The following is a 24,108-nucleotide window of genomic DNA, read 5'->3' as shown; positions in this document are numbered from 1 at the left end:
AGGTTAATCATCATCAGCATGTACTTTGTTTTTGAGGCATTCACCACCAGTCCGACCTTTGCTGCTTCGCGTTTCAGGCGGGTTTACAGCTCTGCCACCATTCCAAATGTTCTGGCAATAATGTCCATGTCGTCCGCAAAGCACATAAATTATCCGGATTTTGTGAAAATCGTTCCCCGGCTGTTGAGCCCGGCTCGTCACACCTTCCAGAGCGATGTTGAATAGTAGGCATGAGAGTCCATCACCTTGTTGCAGTCCCCGGCAAGATTCGAATGAACTGGATAGTTCACCCGAAACCCTTACGCAGTTTTGCACACCGTCCATTGTTGCGTTGCTTTAATCAGTCTAGTCAGCTTACCAGGAAAGCCGTTTACGTTCATGATTCTCCATAGCTCTACGCGATCGATACTGTCGTATGCCGATTTGAAGTCGATGAACAGGTGATGCGTTGGGACCTGGTATTCACCTGGAGGATTTGCCGTACGGTGAAGATCTGTTCCGTTGTCGACCGGCCGTCGATGAAGCCGGCTTGATAACTTCCCACGAACTCATTCGTTTTAGATGACCGACGACGGAAAATGATCTGGGATAGCACTTTGTAGGCAGCATTCAAAATAGTGATCGCCCTGAAGTTCTCACATTCCAAATGGTCGCCTTTCTTGTGAATGGGGCAGATTACCCCTTCCTTCCACTACTCCGGTAGCTGTTCGGTTTCCCAGATCCTGACTATCAGCCGATACAGACAGGTGGCCAACTTTTCTGGGCCCATCTTGATGAGTTCAGCTGCGATACCATTCTTACCAGCTGCTTTGTTGGTTTTGAGCATGTGAATGGCATCCTTAACTTCCCCCTTCGTGGGAGTTGGTTCATTTCCGTCATCCGCTGCACTGACGTCGTCATTTCCTCCGTTGCCGTGGTCTCCGGTGCCTACGTTCTCCACGCCTTTCAGGTGCTGATCGAAGTGCTGCTTCCACCTTTCGATCACCTCACGTCCGTGCGTCAAGAGGCCTTCGTCTTTATCCCTGCATATTTCGGCTCGCAGCACGAAGCCGTTGCGGGATGCGTTGAGCTTCTGATAGAACTTCCGTGTTTCTTGGGAACGGCACAGCAGTTCCATTTCTTCACACTCTGCTTCTTCCAGGTGGCGCTTTTTCTCCCGAAAGAGGCGGGTCTGCTGTTTCCGCTTCTGTTTGTAACGTTCCACGTTCTGTCGAGTCCCTTGCTGCAGCATTACCGCCCTCACTGCGTTCTTCTCCTCCAAAACCGTTCTGCACTCTTCGTCGAACCATTCGTTCCGTCGATTTCGTCCCACGTACCCGATGGTGCTCTCGGCTGCGTCGTTGATGGCTGCTTTCACTGTACTCCAACAGTCCTCTAAAGGGGCCTCATCGAGCTCGCCCTCGTCTGGCAACGCGGCTTCGAGATTCTGCGCGTATGCTGAGACGACATCTGGCTGCTTTAGTCGCTCTAGGTTGTACCGTGGCGGTCGCTGGTACCGTACATTGTTGAAGACGGAGAGTTCTGGGCGCAGTTTGACCATCACCAGATAGTGGTCGGAGCCGATGTTGGCGCCACGATAGGTCCTGATGTCGATAATGTCGGAGAAGTGCCGTCCATCAATCAGAAAGTGGATCGGCGAGTATGCGGGTGCTCACTCAATGAGTTGAGAGATCGGCAGTTCCACGTACCGAGTTTCCAATCGCAAGTCCTTTTTGTTCGCTGGGGTCGTTGCCGTTGGTCTCGGATCGTATTATTCTGTTGCTGATTTTCCGTTACAATGGTTTTTTTACGGCTGGCTCGTAGGGCCTGACACCAACCCCCTACTTTCCGGAGGACCATAGTGCACAGTTGAGCTTAGAGTCCTTCCCTGGCACTCGGACGTAGATCAGCCGCCCCTAACATGGGGATCAGACGCTGTTGTGAGCCGCTCCTCCTGGAGAACAGACGCTCAGGTTTGCCGAAGCAAACCCCCCCTTCCCTGTCAGCCTACGACCAAAGGTCCCACCGGGGTTGGTTACCCGATCTTCCCTAAGGTTGCTCATAGTTTCCGGCCGGTACCATGTGGAAGTAGAAAAAGGAGTTGCTGGGCAGAGGCTAGTTGATTCCTAAAACGCCCTTGAAATCCCCCTAAAACACCCTCGGGCACCTGATATCCTCTGAAACCCCCAAAAACCCCTACGTAACGTCTGAGCAACCCTCTGAAACCAAAATCATCCAAAAACCATCTGAAGCTGTCTAGAATGCCTTCGAAATCCCCCTTAAACCCCAAAATCGCCTACGTAACGCCTGAGTAACCCTCAAAAACCATTGAAAACGTCTTCGTAAAGCCTCTAAAAATTTCCAAAAATTCTCTAAAGCTTTCTGAAATACCTTCGAAATCCCCCTTAAAACCCCCTTGGACCCCAGTAGCGCCCCTGAGACCCTCAGAAACCATCGGAAACGCCTACGTAACGCCTCTGAAACTCGCCAAAAATCATCTGAAGCTGTCTGAAATACCATCAAAATCACCCTAAAACCCTCTCAGTCCCCACGCACCTGAGACTTTCAGAAACCATAGAAAACGCCTTCGTAACGCCTCTGAAAATCGTCAAAAATTCTCTGAAGCTTTCTGAACTGCCTTTGAAATCCCTCTAAGGCCCCCTCGGACCCCATGTAACGCACCTGAGACCCTCAGAAACCTCCAAAAACGCCTACGTTACGCCTGAGTAACGCCTCTGAAACTCCCCGAAAATCTTCTGAAGCTTTCTGAAATTCCCTCGAAATCATCTTAAAACCCAATCGGATCCCATGTAACGCAACTGAGACCCTTCGAAACTCCCCGAATATACCCCTGAAGCCCCCCACCCCGGTGCAACGCCTCTAAAACCTCCGCCCCCTCTTGAAACCACCATGAAATCCATCTTCAAATCCATTTAGGTACGAATCCATTTAAAAAAATCCAAATAAAAAAAAATAAACATTCTATTTAGGCAGTCTCGACTCGTTACCTAAATGGAGGTTTTGGTGTATTTGGAAAATTAAAAAAAAGGTTTATGATATGAGTGGTCCTAAAACCACTTGAAAAGCGATGTTTTCACTAAAAACCGATTTAATTTACCTATGGTGCACAGAACCCTTCTTACACTTATTAAAATTATTGTTGTATTATTTGTATTTAACATATTTGTTTTGTGGAGTTGACCAAAAGTTCTAGAAAATATTGTGGATCTGGCATCTAGTGGATTGGTTTCCAAAATAGCGTCATGGACCATGGACTAAACTACCAGAAATGCCGGACACTTCCTAGAGTCTTGTATGGAATATTTAAAAAATAGCTTACATATTCTGGAATTTTGTATCTTTTATTAACTGCTAAAAGATCTTGAATCGATTAACAAATGGGTAAGAAAATCAGCGAGATACACTTTGTCTAAATCATGGTTTCCCAAACTGTGGGTCGCGACCCCCCAGGGGGGTCGCCGGCCTTCATCAAGGGGGTCGCGAAGGACAGTGAAATATGTTACTGTAACAGACAACAAATGCGGGAATTTCTATGGGGGGTCGCGAAAACTACGTCTGATGGCAAAAGGGGGTCGCGTGACCTGGAAGTTTGGGAACCTATGGTCTAAATCAGTCAATTAAATTAGCTCCGAAGTACTTGGTATTCATGGTTATGGTGCAAAAACGACAAAAATGATAGGGAATCGCGCCACTTGGGCGGTGGCTTCTATATTCGTCTGTTTTCCACTATAACTCAGTCAAATTTGAACCAATTGACACAACTTTTGGAATGTGGTAAGATAGGTATAGTATCTACCCGTGTACAACATTTCAAGTCAATTGGTTCAAAATTGACTGAGTTATAGTGGAAAACAGACGAATATAGAAGCCACCGCCCAAGTGGCGCGATACCCTATATCTACTAAGTTAATCAGTTTTGGCATTAGCTAGTTATTTTGGCTGTCTGGTTCTTCAAAGCTTTCATTTAACATATTGTTAGTTTCCATAAAATTCCTGTGTATTTGTAATTTGTTATTTATAAATTTGTTGAAAACAATAACCTGCTAGTATACACTATGTATGAGGCCAGCATCATTTATTGAAAAATAATTTCCCATAGACTGGTCAAAAGCAAATACAGGATAACAAGTGAATATAATAAAAAGAAAAGAATTTATTGAAATACTCTTCGTAAGATATCTCAGTAATCAAATGTCGAATCGAAATAAAATTTCAGGGCCTTATACAAGCATATTGTAGCTTTCATTTGGTGCTTAGAGAACCCAAATCGGTTGACAGACGGCTGATATATTTATTATGGTACCCTACTACCCTTGGTCAAAACTCTCTCAAAAAGTTAACCTGTATTACTCCCAAGTACTCTTTGAAAGATATCTCGGTGACCATATGTCCAATCCTAATGAAATTGTATAGGGTTCTACTAGAATGTTCTAGCTTTTATTTAGTGCCAGGATAACCGAAATCGGTTGACAGACGGCTTAGATATTTATTATGATACTTTTGGTCAAAAATCTCAAAAGGTTTAGTTGTATAAATCTGAAGTACTCTTCGAAAGATATCTCTGTAACCAAACGTCCAATCGAAAAAAAATTCAATAGCGTTCTACTAGGATGTAGTAGCTTTCATTTGCTTCCAAGAGAACTCAAATCGGTTGACAGACGGCTGAGAAACGTGCGTGACTTTTTTTTGTAACGCACATACACACACACACACATACACACACACACACACACACACACACACACACACACACACACACACACACACACACACACACACACACACACACACACACACACACACACACACACACACACACACACACACACACACACACACACAGACATTTGCTCAGTTCGTCGAGCTGAGTTCATTGATATATGAGACTCGGCCCTCCGGGCCTCGGATCGAAAGTCGGTTTTTCGAGCGATATTTATACCCTTCTTATGGGTGTAAGAAGGGTAAAAATGTCATAATTGCATGTTATAATTCAAGGTGCTTATTCGTCTTGTTTGAAGTGAGTTACGAGATGGTCTTGTAATAAAAAACAAATCCAATGAGAGTGTATATTAACTTTTGTGGATTAACATAATCAAAACATGAGTAATGCCCTCGAAAATGGCACTGACCTATCTTGCCCCGCCCTACTTCAAGGGAGAAACTCCGAGTGTAGCTTCTTTTGGAAACTTCCAATTTTAGGTGACAGTCAAGGAAAAAATCTAGGGGGTGTCAAAATTATTCCAGGGGTGCCAGGCACCCTGAACATGCTTGTTATGGGCAACATAAACGTGTGTACTCAAGATCATTTCCATTAAAAAAAACTAGGATTATTTCTGAATACTCGCGTCCTTATGGACTATATTGTATTGAAAACCCCTATTATAGACAAATGCGAAATTTCAATCTGCATTGAATTAGCATCGATTTCTGCATACGTTTTGCATTCAATACAACACAAAGACGCCGTAAGTAGGCTATAAATGGCTTTGGCAGTACACACTCCGAACCACTAAGCCATGGTCGAACACTTCGTCTCAACAATCCGTTTGAAAGCCAACCGAACCAGCAAACCATTGATCTGAGACAAATACCATTAATAAAGCAATTAGCCATTGACATTCGTCTGCAGACCAGCCTCTCTGAATCATCACTGCTGCAGTCTGTGGCGGCCGGCACCGATTGACAATGACATTCAGTTGTCGTCGTCGGTCGGATTAGAGTGGAAACCCATTAGATCGACCCCGATGATTACCGGGTTCAAAAGACCGATTTTGTGGTGCGTGCCAGGCCAGGCCAGGTCAGGCAGGTATGTGCTGCCGATGCTTCCCAGCGGTTAGACGTCCGTCCATCTATAACAAACCTCGAGTGATTATCCTGATCCTGAAAGCAAGTCCACATCAAAGAAATCCGATATGCACATGCAGGAGGAGCGCTCAAATAAGTGGCTTGCATCCGGTGGCAGGGAAGAAGGGTGCGATATACTTTCCATCAAACTAACGAACGGTCCGGTTCACGACGGCAGAAGTATTGATTCTGTGCGAGAATGGCCGCTCCAGAAATGCTGCAAATGCATGACTATAAAAAAGCAAACCGAGATGTACTTACAAGAAGAATTCTACGATGGACGGATCAGAAGCACTGCTGCAAAAAATCGAGAGGAAAACTGATGTAATTCTACGGCGTTCATGTTTGCTTTGCGGGTTTTATTTACCGTTTCTGCTTTTCCAGCTTTGCAGACTGAAGAGCTGGAAAACCAGCTCAGACACTGAAATCCAACAGAGAGAATTCACAGGAAAAGCAAGTGTACCTGCACAGCTAGGAAATCACTTTACTGTTGCACTTTGGGATGAAAGTATAAGTAAGTGAAGCCTTGTTCCAACTATGATACTACATAGCATTGGTAGAGCGATAAAAAAATCATCTAATGTTGCACAAAAATACCAAATCCATCAAACGAGAACATTCTCATTCTAGAATGTTTTTAAATCTACGTATGGTTTCTACCTAGCGTACCCAGTGATGTTGCAGCAACATTGTTGCTTTTACAAGCAAACCGAGAACCTTCGGGTATTCTACCGGGAAATTTAACCAGAAGGACCATACATTACATCAATCCAATTTCCCGCTGCTTTATTTTTTGGTCGCCCATATCATCCAATGAACCCATCCACAGAACAGATGGATGGCACAAAAGTGGACGGGTGAGCCTACTGATGACGCTGGTAGTGGTGGTCGCAATAAAAACATATCAGCCCGCAGCGGTCGGAAATGGATACTACCCAGAATTGGAGATCGAGGGATAGCAAACAACAGGAAAAAATATCCTCGCCGACAATCTCACTAGCCAGTGGCGCCGAGGTTGGGCTTCGACTGAAATAGAAAGTATTTATACGGCTCAGTTTCTATGGAAGAATCATGTTTGACATTACAGGCTGGCATTCTTGTAAACTGAACTAATAAAAATTGGAAGAAGTTCTAGGAAGTGAGAGACAAGCTTTGTTGTGCCGTCTCGAAAATACCCTTTCCTGGAAATAAACTTAAACCAAAGAGGATATAATTCCAAATTTATTAGGTAAAATTCTAGTAAAATAAGTTTGCAGAATTAAACCATAGAGTTTATTGTTACAGATTACTATATGAAACCAATATAGTTCATACTGTACATTGAGTGGTAAATGAAGTTTTTACGATATTCTGAAAAGGTGGACGATAACTATATTGTCACTGTTATTTGTGCAATTGACAATCGGAACTTTCGACACGAGAAAAAAAAAGTTTTATTCTACACCGTGTGTCGGACGTACGTCGGACATAGTGCGTCAGATATGTTTTTTTTTTATTACGGTACGGGTTTTGGCCGAAAGGTCTCAGATTTTAATGAAACTTATTTCGACAGGCTGGGCTCATGGATATACGAGCAAAAACAATTTGAAAAAAAAAAAATCGGGGTCGCTTATTTTCCCGGAAAACCAAGGTGGGTTTTTTTTTTTTGTTTTCCCCTGACACTACTTTCTTTTAAAAAACATAACTCAATAACGAAGCATCGTAAAATCAAAGTTTTTTTTAGAAAATGAAAGCAAATTTTCTCAGAAATCAAAAAAAAATATGAACTGGAACAAAGTTTTTTACAGTTCAGAAAATTTGTAAGGAAAAGCCAGAAAAACTATGCTCGAACTCGTGGAAATTTATCAAACATTTCATAAGCTTTAATCACTGAAATTTTTGGAAAGCTCCTTTTTTTCGTTTTTGAGTCATGGTAAATTTTGTTGATAAAGGTAATGTATGTATAAATTGGCCATAACTCGAGGAAGAAAAAAAAAAGTGCATTCCAAAAATGTCAGCGATCAAAGCTTATAAAATCGTATCATCAAAAATATTTTTTTAAATTTTTCACGATTTCAGGCATAGTTTATGTTTAGAAATGTTTTGAAAACTGCTGCAAGGGTTCAAATCATCTTGAATACTTTGAGACCGCTACTGACACGTGTGTTGCAGTTTTTCTTCATAAGGAAAAAAATCAGGATCAGTTGGTCTAAGCCTAAGCTTGATCATAAATAATGGTAATATGTTGTTTTTCGAAGTCTTTTAATATTGTGTGGCTCCCTATCTCATTCGTTGCATCCAGATCTACAATAAAACTGTGTGATTCAAGGACTTCTTCCAGGGATTCATTAAGAAATCCCTACAAATAAAAGAATTATTTTGGGGGATTCTTTCAGAAATTCATCCCTAGATTTATCCAGAGTATATGCAAAGATTATCCCTCATTCTTCTGAAATTTCTCTACGCATTATTCGATCGAAACTAGTAGTTTATCGCAAATATGCATTCCCGTCGTATTCTGAATGTGAGGAATAGTGGCCCAATGTCACCCCACACACAGCTAACTGCGCTCGGTAATGTTTACCGAAATCTCAACTGCTGAGCGTTCGGTAATGGGTTTTTACCGAAATTCTGTAAAGAATTACAAAATTTCGGTAAAAAGTTATCGTTTATCTGTCAAACTTTAACGAAGCTCGGTAAATGTTGCCAGCTTTACCGAATTTTTCCGGTAAATAAAACTTAACGGTTGAGATTTTGGTTAAAAAATTATCGAAGTCAGTGATCTAAGTGTGCATGGCAGTTCTTAAAAACTTCTTCCATGGTTTGCTTTAGAGTTGTCTCTAGTAATTCCTTCAGAACTTTCGTAAGAGGATCCGTAAGAGATCGTAAAAGAAATTTCTCAAAAGATTCTTCTAGTAAAAGCTTTTACGGGTTTCCTTCAAAATGTCTAAAAATCATCTACGAATTCCGTCAGAAATGTTTTCAGAGATATTTTTAGGCAAATCATAGGTTCTTCCAGAAATGTCTCTAAGGTATTCTTTGAAGAAAAAACTTCCACACCCACCTTCAGTAACTTTTACAAAGATTATTTCAGAAATTCTTCCAGGGATTCTATTAAAAGTTTCACTGAAGTTTCCACCGAAAACTCCTAATGAGATTCCTCGATAAATTTGGCCAAGGATTCTAAGTCCAAGTATATCTTCTATGGATTTCTTCCAAAGCTAATCCATGGATTCCATCAGAAATTACTCTACAAATTTGGTCTTAAAATCTTTCAATGTTTGTTTCTGATACTCCTCCGGTGATTTTTTTTTTTAGAAATTCTTCCAGGAGTTCTATAAGATATTCCTTCAGGACTTCTATCAGATATTCCGTGATGAGTTTCTCCAGGAATTATTTTAGTTGTGTTTGAAAAATTCATCGAAAATTTCTTCAGGGTTTACTTTTTAATTTTTATAGTGATTTTTTTTAGAAATTCTTTTAAAGATTCTGTAATAATTTCGTCCAGTAGTTTCTTCAGAAAATTTTTCAGATATTCCAGCAGAAATTTGTTCAGGTATTTGTGCAATTCATCATGGGATCAGGAATTGCTCTAAGGATCGCATGAAAATTCCCACATTAATAGTTCAGAACTTTTTCTGGCAATCATCAAGAAAATTCTTCAGGAATAGACATTGTTGCATTCCTACATTCATTAATTTGGGCAGGCTTATTCCAGAGATCCCTGCAGGCGTTCATACAGAGATTTCTTCAGGATTTCCTCGAGATATTTCTCCATGCATTATCCGGCATTTCCTCTAAGTTTGCGTTTCTCCCGAATTTGTTTTTTTTTTCAGAAATTCGTCCACAGAATATATTCATGAAGGAATACAAGCAATCCTTGAAGGAATTTACTATGAAATCCCCTAACGAATCGCAAGAGGTCTTTCAAAAGGAAAATTTACGAGAACCAGTTTCATGAAGAATCTTTTGAGAAATCCTGAAAAAAACTCCGGATCATTCTACGAAGTCCTGCAAGAAGTTTCTTTCTTTTCATTCTGCTATATTCCAGAACTTTTTTGATTAATTCTTAAAGAATCCCCAAAGGATTTTGTAGCTGTGTTCCTGGGGAATTTTCTAGAAATTTCAAGAAGAATGCTGGCTAAACTAGTAAACGGAATTTCAGCAATGGTGTAATTTCCACGATAATTGCCGAAAAATTCGTAAAATTATACTGATTGAAGGGACTCAAACAGCGGTTGAGTATGAAATGCTGTATCGTGTCAGCTATATTCAATAGACTGGCCCATATACAAAAATGTAACTTGAAAATGGCTTTTTCAGTCTCGACAAAATTCAAATACTGCTATTTAATTTCAACCAAATTGACCAGGAATTTGGGACTACAGTCAAACAAGACTTCAAGCATTTTTTCGACACCAACCGAAATGGGACGAAATTAAATAGCAGTATTTGAATTTTGTCGAGACTGAAAAAGCCATTTTCAAGTTACATTCCATCACAGTCGCAACCAAAACTGACATATACAAAAATGTCGAAAAACTCCACGGGGCACCCTCTAGAATCGTGCTTTTGGATGAGAAGAACAACGAACCAGTAAAAGTTTCAGCTCAATCGGTTAAAAAATGAGCTGGTGAGTTGAAGGTTTGTATGGGATGCTCAGCCCAAATATGGATATGGGATATTGAATGACCTCCAGTCAATCATTCAGCACGCCGGTTTGGCGTGTTCGAGACCATGTCATAATAAAACATAATTTAGTTGCTGTTTTAGCTATCGAAAGCTGGATGAGGACTTCTGCCCCCGTTTACTCTTGGTTGTTACATGCAGCACGTGTTTGCCATTCGAAACTTGCGCGCTACATCATAGACATCGTGACGACCGATCAACGACAGATTAAATGTTTACTTTTCGGATGTTCCGAGATAAACTTCGACTCACCATCTGCTCATTCATTTTAAAGCAGCGCACGATTAAGTGAAAAGAAATTAGCTTTGGCAGATTACACTAGTTTACAAAATAAAATGAAAGTCGTAAACTTCTGTCAACGACCAAATTTTTTAAGCACAATTTAGCACTGATTTCGAAACCATTTTAAACCATTTTTAAGTAGAGCAGTTTTTGAGTTTTAGTTCAATATCGAGTTTTAAAACTTTTAAAAATATGGAATTTACTAAAATAAAATATCTTGCGTTTTGTTCAACCAATTTCAAATATTTTTCCATAAATTAAAAGCTGAATACAATACCATTTGATCGTCTGAATGTAGGTTTTGCGTCAGATTGATGAAATTCAAGATATTGGCGAGTTTTAGGGACGATTTCCTTAAATTTTAGCCAAATTTCCAAAAATATATGAAGAAATGTATTTTTTTTCAATAAGAGAAAAAAACAATTTTTTTCAACGTTTATTTGACATATCATATGTAGGCAAGTTACAGTAAAAAATTCAGCTCAATCGGAGCATTGATCACGAAGAATGAGATGTGTGAAGTGAGCGACGACGTTGCTAAAAAATAGAACAAAAATCGATTTCGAATCATCAACCTTTTATGAAAAGTCGAAAAAAGTTCCGCTCTACTGTATTTTTTTTTTCCTTCGCGTTTTCGAACTCAGGGCATGATTCTACACCAAAAATGATCATCAGCTTTCCGAGTTCAAAAATGCTGTAAACTAGTGTTATGTCAGAACATTGTTTTCCGGCAAAAACTAATTAGGCTGATACGCACAATGCTGGAATCATTAATCGAGTATTCAGATCGCAGACTAAGTGTCTACGTCCTTTGTGACCTTGGATGGAGGGTGATGCTCTTTCAAATTTAATGTTCAACATTGCACTCAAAGGAGCAATTAGGAGGCCTGACGTGCATGACACTATCTTCACATGATCGCACATGCTCCTGGGCTTTGCGAACGATATTGATCTCATCGGCATCGATCGTATGACAGTGTAGGAAGCTCATGCTTTTGTGAAGAGAGATATAGAGAGGATAGGCTTGACGATTAACTCTACGAAGACGAAGTACATGGTAGCGGGTAGAGGTCGAAGCAGGTCAGTGGTGTTAGTATTGAGCTAGTGTTTAATGAGGATGTGTTTGAAGTTGTTGAAGAATTTGTTTATCTTGAAACACTTGAGAAGCCATTGTCATACGTTTGACGTGAAGTGAAAATGCGTATCGCAGCTGTGAATAGGGCCTTTTACGGATTGCGTAATGAGCTCTGGTCCCGTATCTTGCGTGGATGTTAGAGAAGGTAGACCGAAAAGCTTGGAAATGTGGCGTTGACGCATGAATGCCGAGTTGCACCAAGTGTACGCAGAGGCGAATATTATGAAACCAATCAAAATCGGCAGACTTCAGTGGGTGAATGTTGGAAGAAAAAATAGCGGAAACAACATTCAGTTGGGGACCAGGTAGAGGTCAGTGACATCGTGAGCGGCTGCAAACGCGCAGGCTGCACGTGATTGACGAAGATCTGCGATCCCAGCACATTCGGGGAAACTGGAGCACTATCGTCTAAGACCGACGAAGATGGTGCTCTACTATACGCTTGGTGTATTAAGGTAGGTATACTGCTTATACTCATCTCAGAGCACGATCCTATAGAAATTTAAATCGACGTATTCCAGGATTCTTGGATGAATTCTTAAAGGTATTCTGGTAAAAGCCCCGAGGCATCCCTGTAGGAATTCATGATCGAAATCCCTGGAGAAAGTCTTGAAGAATTTCCTGGTTGTATTACCGAGTTCCCCGTGCAAATACCAGAACCCTTGAAGAAAGCCTTCAATTCAACTAAAGAAATTTGAAGGAATTCCTGGATGAATTGCATGTCCTTGAAAAAATCCAGAAGGTATTCCCGGTTAAATTCTTGAATGATCTCCTGTAGAAACGCCTGGAACCCCTGGCTTAACTCCTGAACAAACTGTTGGAGGGTTTCCCGAAGAAATCCTTGGAAAATTTTTAGGGGCATTTTGGACAAACTTCAAGTGAAACGCGGCACGGGCGGTTATGCTGCAGCTAGGATCGCGACAGAACGTGGAAAAGCACCCGTCACGCAACCCGTCTCTTTCAGGGGAATAAGCATCTGCTGGAAGAAACATTGTGCTAGGAAAACGAACTGCTGTAATGAAATACGGAAGTTCTACGAAAAGCTCAACGCATCCAGTAACGGCTTCGTGTCGTGTGCCGAAATATTCAGGGATAAGAACGGATGCCTCTTGACGGACGGAAGAGCTGTGATCGAAAAGTGAAAGTAGCACTACGAGGAACATCTGAATGATGTGGGTAGTACAGATAAGGAGGACCAAGGCAGCGTCAGAAAGGACTACGTCAGTATAGCAGAGAGAAACAACGAACCTACTCCCTCGTTGAGAAAAACAAAGGAAGGTATCCAGCAGCTCGAGAACAATGAGTCAGCTGGTAAGGATATCATCGAAGCTGAGCACTCAAGATGGGCTGGAGCTCCCGAGCAATTAGAGATTTGATTGCAGCCCAGATCAATTTGCGTCGTTTTTCACTGAAAGTAAATGAGTTTGTGAAAAGTTATCAAGCCGGCTTCGTTGACGGCCAAAATTAACCAAAAATGCCACGAATACCGAATCTCAACACATCACTTGTTTATCGCCCCTTCAAGGCGACGTAGAACGGATTCTCCGGGGCCACCTTTGAAGTGGGTAGGAGAACAGTGTGTGGCGGCGAATAATGATCCACAAGCTTGTTGCTCTCTATGGCGAACCTAGCAGGTGACAAAAGCTGGAAAGATAGGATGGACAGGGTATGTTGTGAGAAAGCCGGACTACAACCCTGCAAAGCTGGAGTTCACAAGAAATCCGGATGGTACAAGAAAACCTGGTGAGCAGTGTGCAAGGGCGTAACAGAACAATTCTGTTGATACGGTTTCATTATAATTGTTATGTAACGCTAAGTAATTGAAATGAAATAAATGGATGAATAATGTTCCAAGCTTGAAGCGTGGAGCTTGGCATGAAAACATAAGGTAAATACTGGCGTCTTTGTAGCCTACCAGTATAAAGTGCTCTTTCTAACAAAACCCAAAACTCTGAATCTACATTAGAACGATTTGGTCAGCCCAAATTGACCTCGGACCTACCTTCAAGCGACGGCACCGACAATGGAGAGGAAACCGTGATGCCAGCTTATCGAAATTTTGTATCATATTACAGCTACCATCACCATCACCACCACCACCCAAAATGGCAATCAACCAACGCATCAGCCCTAAGCACTCGGGGAAAAAAAATGCCTTTGTTCGGACGGAGAATGATGACCATGCGGTTGGTTGGGATATATCATTTTCTCGTAGGTGCCTCCACTTTTTTTATGTGCGACGACAATGAATCGAGATAAAACTTTCGGACGGAGGCATCATGCAGCAGCAGCAGCAGCAGCAATGGAGGGCCCATTGCTGCTGAGCTGGAGATGATGTTATGGTGGTGGTCATTTCCGTACAATGTTAACGGCTGCATAGATTCCTTCCAGTTATCAGGCTGCAACGCGTTCCGGACCGAGGAGGACCGTGTGTGTCGGCTACATACAAAGTTTCTTCTTTTCACACATGTGGGAGGCGGAGGAAATGGAAGCAAAGGTGCTTCCAGGAGAAGTAAGCACTGCTGTTATTCGTGAAGCAGACAAAGCAACGGTCACTCCAACGCCTCCGCCGCCTGCATTTTCACGTATTATTCTTGTTCTATTACTTCGTTGGTGATGGGAATGCCCATATGCGGTCGGAGAAAGGGGTTTCCAACCAATAAAAAAGCTCTAGAAATTGAAATTTATTTGTTTGAGCCAAAATTTATTCATATTGAATTTATTCGCGTTTTTTTATTCTTAACCACTTTACCTAATTCGCAGCTCTTCTGTTCACTAGGGCACTACGTGAGTGATTCCAATTGGCAGCTGCACTTTCACTTTTGTACAGCGCCTAAATGTATTCTATTATTCTACTATATCGAACTGGTTGCATTTCATGCTGCTTTCACTTTCTACCCTGTCATTGTAGAATGATGAGCACGAGAATGTTGTTGTGTGTCTGTTGGTTGTTCCTTTTTCCAGTCCGATTGGGGGTCCATTATGAGTTGCCGTTCGCCGATGTCCATGTATCCGGGTCCGTTTGAGCCATGGTCTCAGAAGAGGGTCAGTGTCAGCTGCTCTCAGGGGGAAACAGCGACTGACAAAAGTGCCGGGGTCGGGATTGAACCCATGACCATCTGCTTATGCAGCAAACGTGTGACCAATTGCGCCACGGACTCGGGAGGGTTTTCAGGAACTTCTCCAAGGATTCTATTGAAAATTCCCGCAGGAATGTCTCCAAGATAAACCATGGTTAACTAAGTTTCATTAGATTTCGTTATTTAGAAAAACTAAGACTGATTGCACGCCATTTTATCAAGAAGTTCACATGAGAGAATTGAATTAAGCTTCATGGGGCTCTTTTTTCTACACTGAAGAATGGTCGTTCTGATTAGGAAAAATCATCCAAATTATTTGTATAAGGTTCCATATCAAAGACATTTCCTTAACCTTCCGCAACTCGCGCGGTTGAGCTCCTCCGTCAGCACCGCGCTAATGCTGAATACAAAAAGCGAGATTTTTTCAGCGTGTTGTACAAAATACAACAACGCGATCGCTCGAGGGTTAAAGGTGTACCTCATATAGTGATGGAACATGGAAGCTATGAGTAACAAATTCTGGTTTCACTATGACAACACTGCCATTCTACGCATAGTTGTCCCATGTTAAAAACCTTGAAACTGAAAAAAACGCGATTAAAGTTTTAAAATGTTTTTGCTTTCTTTTGACAAAGCGTTGCAACAAATTGACGTCTTGATTTTGTAGTATTGTGAGTAATCACTTATATTTTCATGCCTGAGGTTCTTTGAATCAAAAACTTTTACAGATAGAGTATTTTTTACTAAAAAATACTAGGTGGGACTGTTATGCCTAGAAACATGGTCCTGTTGGCTAAATTCGACGCATATCAGTCCCATAAAAATTAATCGTGGTGTTTTTATCGCTTAACGTGGTCTTTCCTGCATGAGTTCTATATTTTTAAATACCAAAAACTGTTACCTTCTCTTGAAGTATCATAAAACTTGCAATCATAAGGCTAAAATATTTTGAAGCAAAACGGAGCCGAAAGACAACATAATAATGGTTTCACCAGGTGAGTGAAAGAGTTGGTTCATTGGTAAGTGTGTGCCTCAAGATTGAGTGAGTTCGTGAGTGAGCTATGGAGCTTAGGACAGAGAGATGTTCCGTGAATTTGAGTAATACTGAGACAGCTCACACTCACACACTTACCAATTCACCAACTCCTTCACTCACCTGGTTTCTACTTTGGTAATTAGAGAATATGTGAATTAGTGAAGAAGAGTGTATGAATTAGTATCAATTAATTAGTCAGTTAGTGGGGCAGTGAGTGAGTTGGTGCATTTATGAGCATGTCAGATCTGTGCCGTGGGAGTAAGTGTGTTAGTGAGTGAATTGGTGAGTTAGACAGTAAGTGATTTATTCAATGAGTTAATATAAGAGTGCGTGAATGAGCGAGTTAAAGACTGACTGAATGAATGAGTAAAATGACTAATGAGAGAGCTAATAAATAAGTTAATAAGTTAGCAAGTTGGTAAAAGATTGAGTTTATAATTTCAGCAGTGAGTAAGTTGGTAAATGAGTGATTTGATGACTTAGTGAGTGAGTGAGTGAGTGGAAGAAAATGAGTGAGCTAGTAAAAAAGTAAGTAAATGAGTTAATGGGTGAGTTTGTGAGATAGTGAGTTTGAGTGTTAGTGAGCAGGAAAGTTGATAATTTGGTTGTTGAATTAAAAGGCAAGTGTGTGATTTAGCTGGCTGTTATATTGTGTATTAATAAGTATTAATAAGTAAATAACTGAGTGTGACAATTAGTCAATGAATACGTGAATAAGTGAGCTTGTTAGTGAGTGAATATGTGAGTAAATGAGTGAACTAATAGGCAAGTGAATAAGTGAGTGAGTCTGTAGTGAGTAAATAAGTGTTAGTGAGTAAATAAAAGAGTTTGTGAGTAAGTGAGATAAATTGTGAGCTAGTGAGTAATGTAGTGAGCTGACAAGTAAATTAGTGAGTGAGTTACCGTCTACCCCCGTTGGATTGAACGACACCTCATGCAAACCAACGGGGTTCATTTTTAGTTTTAACTTCTAGTAACCCTGTGGGCATCGAAAAACACACTGATGGTAACTCTGTTTGCTGTTTTGTTTTGATTCTGCGTTTCGTTTCACCCCGTTCCACGAGCAGAATGACGTTTGAACCATTTTTAGTTTGAATGATGTGCAGATAATCGGGGGTCAAATTAAAAAGTGTTCAGATTAGATGCGGTCAAACCAACGAGGGTTGACGGTATCGAGTTAAAGGATTAGTGTGTGAGTGAGTCTGTTCGTGAGAAAATGTGTGAGAAAAAATGAGTGAGTTAGTGAGTTCATAACTGGGTGAGTTGCTATATGCGTGAGAAAGTAAGTGAGTGAATCTGAAAAAATGAGTGAGTTAGTGAATGATGTAATAAGTTAGTAAGTGATGTAGTGAGTTAATGATTTAATGAGAGTGTGGTGTTAGTAAGTGAGTTAGTAGTGAGTTAGTAAGTAAGCGAGGCTGTTAGTGAGTGATGTAATGAGTTAGTAAGTGATCTGATGACTTGAAATATTAATTAGTGAATGAGTTGATGAAAGAGTGTGCAGATGGGCAAATGAATGAGTGAGTAAGCTAGTGAGTTAGTGAAGTAGTGACTGAGTGAACCTGTTAGTAAATAAAGGTGTGAGTAAATGAGGGAATGAGTGAGTTCGTTAGTGATGTTTTGAGTTACCAATTTAATGAGTGCGTGAGTTTTGTGAGTAAATGAGTGAGTGAATGAGGAGTAAGTGTGTGTGAGTGAGTGATGGCCACAAATGATGATTAATGAAGATGTCAACTGTCATTTAAAGAAAGTTTGCGAGTACAATTTATAGGTGGGAGATACCGCAACAGGTTAATGAAACCCATGCCCCCCTCCCCCTTCAATGTTGCGATAGCTAGCATAACTTGGATCAAAGCGGGACAACCTCGGATCTGATGGATAGTATCAAAAAGTCTCAGTACACTGGATTTTCACGCTGCACCGCTTCACTGTTGGCTACGTAAAGAACACTACCCGTTCGATCCCTGGTTGGTGTAGTCATTGAGATGGAGCAGTAGGTTGCGATATTTTACCACGTTGTTTCGTTTTGTTGTGAAAAACTGGATTCATTAGGAACTCCCTCGCGAGAAAATGAGGAAGCGATTTTGGCGATTTTCTGAGGAGTGAAAATAAAACTCAGAAATCAAAACGCAAATCCTCGACAGTACCGAGCGCGAGCTTGCCGCCCAGCGAGGAGTTCGTCCAACACTCATAATTGATTGTTGTGTTTCTCACGTCCACTCACACTCAAAAAGCTCTCGCGAGTTCCACTCCCATACAAAGAAAGACTCTCGAGGCGAAAATCACACTCAAAAACCCGAAATAATCATCGGCTCTTTTTTCGTTCCCCTTTTCCTCACTCAGTTTTTATTGCCTCTCTGTTTGGGGTTCGTTCGCTCCCTCGCGACGAGGCAAAAGCAAAACACCGCTCCAGAGCATGTTGCAAAACTTTTTTGATTTTGAGGAGGATTATCAAGCCTGCTTACATGTGGGTAAGGATCAGGGATGCCATATACGTATACAGATTTATCAGTACTATACAGATTTTTGAGCATCCGTAAAAATTTTGTTTTATATGCAATACAGATTTTGGAGCTATGAGGGCTATTTTATTTTTGTATGGGATCCAGATTTTTCACCCAAATTTTGTATGGGATGCAGATTTTTGAAAATAGTGATACAGATTTTTCAATAAAAATCATCTGGCATCCTAGCTGGCATCCCTGGTTAGGATATCCACTGCTAACCGCTCACTTACATCATGATTTATTTGCCAACTCACTCACTTTTGAACCCCCTTACTTACCAACACACCTACTCGCCAATCCACTAATTCATCAACTCACTTTACAAAATGTATCGATCCACTCATCTAGTCACTAAGTGTCTAATTCATCAATTCATCAGCTTACTCACCAGCTCACTAGCACGCTCATTCAAAAACTCACTCACCGACTCACTTACTCATCAACCTGCCTACACTTCAAACTTACTTTCTACATGAACTTATTTAGTCACAGAATTCACCACTAACTGACAACTTACATATCACACTTATCTCTTCACTCGCTTATCAACTTACACACTTACTCGTGTACCTAGTCACTCACATAATCATTCACCAAATCAACACATCTTAGATTCACTCCATTGGTTGCTCACTCACCAAATTATTCACTCACCATAACCTCATTCACTTTTCAAATTACTTATTCAGCAACTTCATTTATCTACTCACTGACACATCCATTCACTCACCCATCAATACACTCGCCAACTCACACATTTTTCATCTCATTAACTTACAGGCTCACAAACTCATCTACTCAATATCTAAAAGTCTCGGCGTTTTCTCACTGTGCAGTTCATGCAAATATCGATTTTTTTTTCTCTGTATTAACGAGATTTTTAGCCCTAGGCTAGTTCATCTTGGGACCCACGCTTTACTTCCCTTCCGAAGGAAGAACTCACATTTTGCGAGTTTTACGGGGGTGGGATTCGAACCCAGGTCCTCGGCGTGATAGTCAAGTGTTCTAACCATCACACCAGGTCGACACAAATGTCGATTTTTTGTTACAATCTTTCGTGAGACAAGTGAGTGAATGAGTTAGAATCATTTCACTCACTCGCCAATTCATGGCATTAATTTGTACAACGAAAGTAGAATTTCACAACAACAAAAAATGCTTCCATTTTGAAACATGCTTTTTGTGTTCGATTTTTTTTTTCTTATTTAATTACTAAGCCACGAGTATGTGCGTAGTACCGATTCACTGAATCAATCAAGTATCCTTCTTAAAAAACTCTTGTCAACTCACTCACACTCTGAGATTTTTCACAACCGATAACATACTGCAGTCATTCTATTCCACATACTCAACGTCATCTTACGCGGCATATTACATCGGCTTCGTCATGATACACGACAATTGAGCCACTTGTTAATAACTTTAGTTATGTTGAATGTACGCTAGATTTACAACTTAATCATTTTGTGGCTTTTCGGTCTTTTTCTACTCAGAGTGTAAGGGAGTAGAAATAAAAGTGGATAATGAAAATGATAGGTATGATAGTATTCGCTAGGTTGCAAATAAGAGTGAAAATCTATAGAAGGTGAAAATAGGAATGAAGGCCATGTATTGAATGCCGTGTCACGTACACGGTGTGGCGGGACTTGAATTCGAGTTGTGCCTGAAATAGACGCGGACACCAGATTTCGAGGGACAAATATTCAATCTTATTTTTTTTAAGGAAATTGTAGTTCTCTTACAATTTTTGTTTACATGATATGGGGGATAAATTAGTGTTGATGATTGACCTGGGCTTGTTAGGGGAATATCTGTAAATAAAAAGAAAATCGCGTTAAGTACTGTTCCTTTGAATTCCACTAAGAATTTGCATCCTTTGACAGATACGTATTTCGACCTCAACTGTAAGGTCGTCTTCAGTGTCTTGTACTTGACTCGACTCAAGTACAAGACACTGAAGACGACCTTACAGTTGAGGTCGAAATACGTATCTGTCAAAGGATGCAAATGCTTAGTGGAATTCAAAGGAACAGTACTTAACGCGATTTTCTTTTAATTTTTAAATTAGTGTGTTATACCAAATTAGCTATATGGCGTTAGACGAGGTGCTAGAATAAATTCGATCATTATTGGTTGGTACTTAGATAGACGGGAATGGAATAAAAACCCTACTTATTTGTTTCCCACTGTGCAGCAGCGTTTTGTCACCCGATCCGTTGGAGAACCTCTGACTCAGAAAAGAACCGCCACAAGGCATCCAACGTAATTAGTACCGAGTAGGGAGAGCCGACTGAAAGATTCAGCGATCCATTCACATGCGACTAGCCCCCGAAAGGCTGTTGCAAACACATGAAAGAACCATACAACGGAATCATCACCGGCACAATCTTGGCGTGATTGCTCGGTATTATCTGGGTTCCGCTCGAAGTAGCAAACCGGGCCGGGTGCTGGTTCATCCTTATTACATGCGATGGAAACTTCCTACACTACCTACTGCTCATGAGGCTGCTATCGTTATGCAGGTGCAGCAGCAGCGTAGCATACAGACAGAGCATGTGGCTGGGCACTGCGCTGCGAGAACCAGGAGGCTCTAGGTCTAGCCAGCCATAATCGCATCGTATCACGTGAAGCTTATCAAAAGTAACATTCCTGCTGCTGCTGCTGCTTTCTGCTACACCCCGGATGAGGAGAAGATTTACAGTACCTTGTTTGCGGTGCGATATCCTCGTTACGGGAACCGGGATGCGAGCCAGGCTTATGAAAACCATGCATGTAAGATTGTTTGCTTCATTACTAAAATGATGTGGAATATAGGCAAATGTTGGCGGAAAGGCTTTCCATTAATTGCATTCTCTGGGCGAGTGCAGCTGCAACAATGAAGTGTACGCTGAAGCTGGTGCGCCTACGCGTGTTGCAAAAGGATGAGCTAAGGATAGTAAAAATTTCTATGTGATCTCATAAAAGATCCCTCTGCTCAAAATAGTGAAGCTGTTTTAACTATTTTGAGACTGAGAGTTTCCTCTACCAGTGCTCATTTTACATTTATATATCGTGTGGCAGGCACAAACCTGGATATCGATTAAAAATCGAACCCATCACCCTCATCATAATCTTGATGAATATCCTCGCGTTTACCGTTTTGGACTTATGGACCCCAAAAACCAATAGCCATTATTTAATGAATTTGTTGCCTTCGACCAACCATCGGAATTGAATTACGAAACTTCACAGCTTAGCACACACACATTTAACCAACTGTCAATTTCAATTCCCCAGTAACCTAATTTCACTTCTTTCTTCACCCATCTCCTTACCCCCGCAGGTCTCCTCAGGCTGCAGCAAATCTACCAGGGCCTCCGACCGGGCAACGAAACGTTCCACGTGGAAACGGTCAAACGGATAGCGAACGTCAGCGATGCCATCGAGTTCCTGCGGACCATCGAAGAGCTCAATCGGTGGTCCCGGAAGCACATCGTGCTGGACTGTAGCACCGAGCTGGCCAAGGACATCGTTGTCAGCCACGTGCGGGACATTACGCTGGGGAAGCGCACCTACCACTACCTGTTGAGCGGACTGGTAAGTTGGGTGGCGTGGGTTGAGACGCTGGCGCTGCTGATTAACTACCTGGTGTGATTAGATTTTAATTGATGGAGGGCGAGTAGGGGAAGCAAGTGCTAAATGTGTAATTTGATTCGTTATTTCCGATAACAATTTCCCAGCTTCAGGTAGGGAATTCATGTCGGAAAACAAATAGGTTATTCTACTTCAACTGAGCTATACAATGTTGTCTTTCAAAATCTAATGAATACAAACTGAATACAGCATCAAACGCTCTGGTCAGCTCGGCAGCTCTGTGCGTTTGATACTGTCGTATGATGCCTTGAAGTCAATGTATCGCTGATTCGTTGGGACCTGGTATTTCTGCAGGATTTGTTTAACGTTGAAGATATGATCTGTTGTCGACCATCTGTCGATGAAGCCGGCTTGATAACTTCCTACGAATTCATTCGCTTTAGGTTACAGACAGTGGTGTCATTGAGGTTACTCCAAGTTACTCCTTGAGTAACCAAGTCTTAAGGTCATTCAGAGTCGCAAAGCCTAGTGCTGTAGCCGAGGTACTACCTATGGCGGATCGGATGTCCCTCCAGTCATCTTCAAGTGTAGCTGCGCCAAGCTGCTCTTCCGTTGGTAGGGCCACTGCTAACTGCTGCGCGTAGTCCTGAGCCACTTCTACGTTACGCAGCTGATCGATGTTGAGCCGCTGCGTTCGACTTCGACGCGTGATAACTGTCGAAAGTTTAGAGCGCATGCATACAGCGACTAAGTAATGATTCGAATCTATATTCGCACTGCGGAATGTGCGGACATTGGTTATATCCGAGAAGAATTTACCGTCGATTAGAACGTGGTCGATTTGCTTTTCTGTTTGATGACCGGGTGATCTACAGATGGCTTTGTGGATATCTTTGTGGGGGATTACCATACCAAGGGAGGCTGCAAAGTTTACGCATCTCTAGCCGTTATCATTCGATACGGCGTGCAGGCTGTTTCGCCCGATTACCGGTCTGTACATTTCCTTCCTTCCTACCTGCGCGTTCATGTCGCCGACAACGATTTCCACATCACGCGGTGAGCAACCATCGTATGTCTGCTCTTGCTCTTTTTGCGCCCTCACACGTGCAATAAAAACTATGTGATACTGGGACTTCTTTCTGGAAATCCATCAGAAATCTGTTCTAATAAAAGATTTATTTTGGGGAGTGTTTCAGAATTTCTTAAGAATTTTATTAAAGGGTTACCCCTCCAACTCGTCCTGAAATTCCTTTACTGGGTCTTTAAAAATGTATACATATTAAAGGTTTATTCGAAAATTTTCTTCATGAATTTCTTAAGTTTCTCTTTGCATGACACGAGTGGTTGCGAATGTGATGGATTGTTACTTGAAAGTGGCTTTTTCAGTCGCGACAAAATTCAAATACTGCTTGTCGGGGTGGATGCGGGCCTACCAACCGGTGAATGCAATCCAGATAGTGATTATCGCTGCTCCTAAACTACACTCTACGGTTCACACTTATTACAGCTTAAGCACTAACGTGATAATACTATGAGAGCCACACGACCAGACTGTTCGTAGATAACTGACCTGCTCTACATGTCTGATCCACCTGCTAGCCTAGCACACGATCACGACACCCAACTCCGACATCCGAACCCAACACCCAGACGTCTTCGATACGAGGACGAGCTCGATGAGGCCCCTCTGGAGGACTGCTGGAGTACAGTGAAAGCAGCCATCAACGACGCAGCCGAGAGCACCATCGGATACGTGAAACGGAATCGACGGAACGAATGGTTCGACGAAGGGTGCAGAACGGTTTTGGAGGATAAGAACGCAGCGAGGGCGGTAATGCTGCAGCAAGGGGCCCGACAGAACGAGGAACGTTACAAACAGATGCGATAATAGCAGACCTGCCTCTTTCGGGAGGAAAAGCGCCGCCTGGAAGAAGCGGAGTGTAAAGAAATAGAGATGCTGTGCCGTTCCCAAGAAACACGGAA

The 24,108-nt window shown here is 41.7% G+C and overlaps 1 protein-coding gene across 2 annotated transcripts in view; it reads left to right on the top strand.

Moving 5' to 3' along the window:
• The window catches only part of LOC109622846 (glutamate receptor 1), a 634,036-nt gene that overhangs the window by 508,902 nt on the left and 101,026 nt on the right, over positions 1–24,108 (top strand). For both annotated transcript variants that reach the window (XM_062854092.1, XM_062854091.1), the window contains exon 4: positions 21,875–22,128. In XM_062854092.1, the coding sequence (XP_062710076.1) occupies positions 21,875–22,128 (254 nt within the window). The remainder of the gene's footprint in view (positions 1–21,874; positions 22,129–24,108) is intronic.

Source organism: Aedes albopictus, chromosome 2, assembly GCF_035046485.1.
Source record: "Aedes albopictus strain Foshan chromosome 2, AalbF5, whole genome shotgun sequence".
NCBI classification, from domain to species: Eukaryota; Metazoa; Arthropoda; class Insecta; order Diptera; family Culicidae; genus Aedes; species Aedes albopictus.
This window is presented reverse-complemented; position numbering and strand designations above follow the sequence as displayed.